General features: G+C 37.7%; 1 protein-coding gene across 1 annotated transcript; it reads right to left on the bottom strand.

Moving 5' to 3' along the window:
- Window positions 1–454: 454 nt before the first annotated feature.
- On the bottom strand, window positions 455–1384 carry LOC142212955 (olfactory receptor 12D1-like). Its single transcript, XM_075281091.1, has one exon. It carries the CDS (start codon window positions 1382–1384, stop codon window positions 455–457), a length of 930 nt encoding a protein of 309 aa, XP_075137192.1.
- Between the last annotated feature and the right edge of the window lie 269 nt (window positions 1385–1653).

Here is a 1653-nt window from a genome sequence, read left to right as displayed (position 1 = left end):
AAAGTAAGGAATTCTAGAAGCTCTGTGACGGGGCACCCAGCAGATGGTGGTGGGGAACCAGGGAGGGGTGAGGAGTTCTCCTGGTGTTTGCGTAAGATCTCAATACTCCCTCTCTGGAACCGTGGTCAGTGGATCAGAGGTGAAACAAAGGTGACGCTAGGGGAGGTGAGGAGCCTCCCTGATGTATGCATGGTCAATTGCAGAGATACCAAATGTATATGGTTTTATTTACATTTTAACCCTTTAACAAAAATCTAAAACTTTGCAAAGATTTTTTTTTTCTAAAGTCATCATATTCTAGCGATACATAACTTTTTTCAATATTTTTGTGTACGGGGATGCATAGCAGGGCCTGGTGTACTTTTAATTTATGCGTTTTTGGGGAATGTCTATTGCTTTAATCACTTAGTTATTCACATAGTGTGTAGGGCTTATGATATTACGTGTATTTGCCTTAATGAGAAATTTTAAGCAACTTTTTGAAAGCTTTCTTCATGTCTTTGTTCCTTAATGTATATATAATTGGGTTTAATGTTGGGGTTATGACAGTGAACATAATGGCAGCTGCTCTCTCCTGATCTAAAGAACCCTTTGTATTAGGGCGCAGGTAGGTGAATAGACATGTCCCATATTGCAGAGTAATCACAGTAAAATGGCCGCTGCAGGTGGACAATGCGCGTTTTCGTCCTTCTGAGGTCTTTATTTTTAGAAGAAATTTTCCAATAAAAATGTAGGAAATTATATTTAAGGTTAAAGTTATTATAGTTATTGTTCCGGTGATTCCAATAAGAAGGTTAAAATTAAGAGTTACATCTGTACAGGCCAAATCTAGCACTGGTTTAACATCACAGTAGAAATGTTTCACCACATTTGGTCCACAAAATGGAAGCCTTGAAGTCATTATACTGTGTACTGAGGCATGGCAAAATCCAATAACCAAACAACACAAAGTTAAACCATAACAGACCTTGTAATTCATGATGGTTGAGTATCTCAATGGATGTGCAATGGCCACAAATCTGTCATAAGACATGACTGAAAACAGTACGGCCTCGGTGCTACCGAAGAAATGGAAACAATGTACTTGTAGTATGCATCCATAGAATGAGATTACCTTCTTCTGAGATATAAGATCTGTGAGCATCTTGGGGACAACCACCGATGAGTAACAGATGTCCAGAAAAGCCAAGTTCCACAAGAAGTAGTACATGGGTGTATGGAGAATGGTGTTAAAAATAGGGATAAGCATAATAGACATATTGGCCAACAAGTCTATTATGTATAACAACAAAAAGATCACAAAAAGAATTACCTGAAGATTATCTTGAATTCCCAATCCATCAAAGACAAAATAAGTTACTGAGGTATAATTGTCTTCATCCATTGTGTATCGTGTATCTGGAACCAACATAGTGAAGTAAAATCATTTTAAAGACCGAGGACATAGCATTCAATAATATTCATGAACGATTTTAAGGGTATCCCAGTAACAGTCACCATCATAGAAGATAAATGGTAGATCGATGGGGTCCACTGCCACTGTTTATCTCTATGGGACTACCAAAGAGAAGCTTAAACACATTACTTGTCTATATCTACCACTTCATACAATTGTATTTGTCAACTTGTGATTTCTGAGCCATTCAACCTGGA

The sequence above is a fragment of the Leptodactylus fuscus genome, chromosome 7, assembly GCF_031893055.1.
Source record: "Leptodactylus fuscus isolate aLepFus1 chromosome 7, aLepFus1.hap2, whole genome shotgun sequence".
NCBI classification, from domain to species: Eukaryota; Metazoa; Chordata; class Amphibia; order Anura; family Leptodactylidae; genus Leptodactylus; species Leptodactylus fuscus.
This window is presented reverse-complemented; position numbering and strand designations above follow the sequence as displayed.

Excerpts from the sequence above, each read along its gene's own strand:
- LOC142212955 (XM_075281091.1), bottom strand. The coding sequence starts at position 1,384 with ATGGATGAAGACAATTATACCTCAGTAACTTATTTTGTCTTTGATGGA.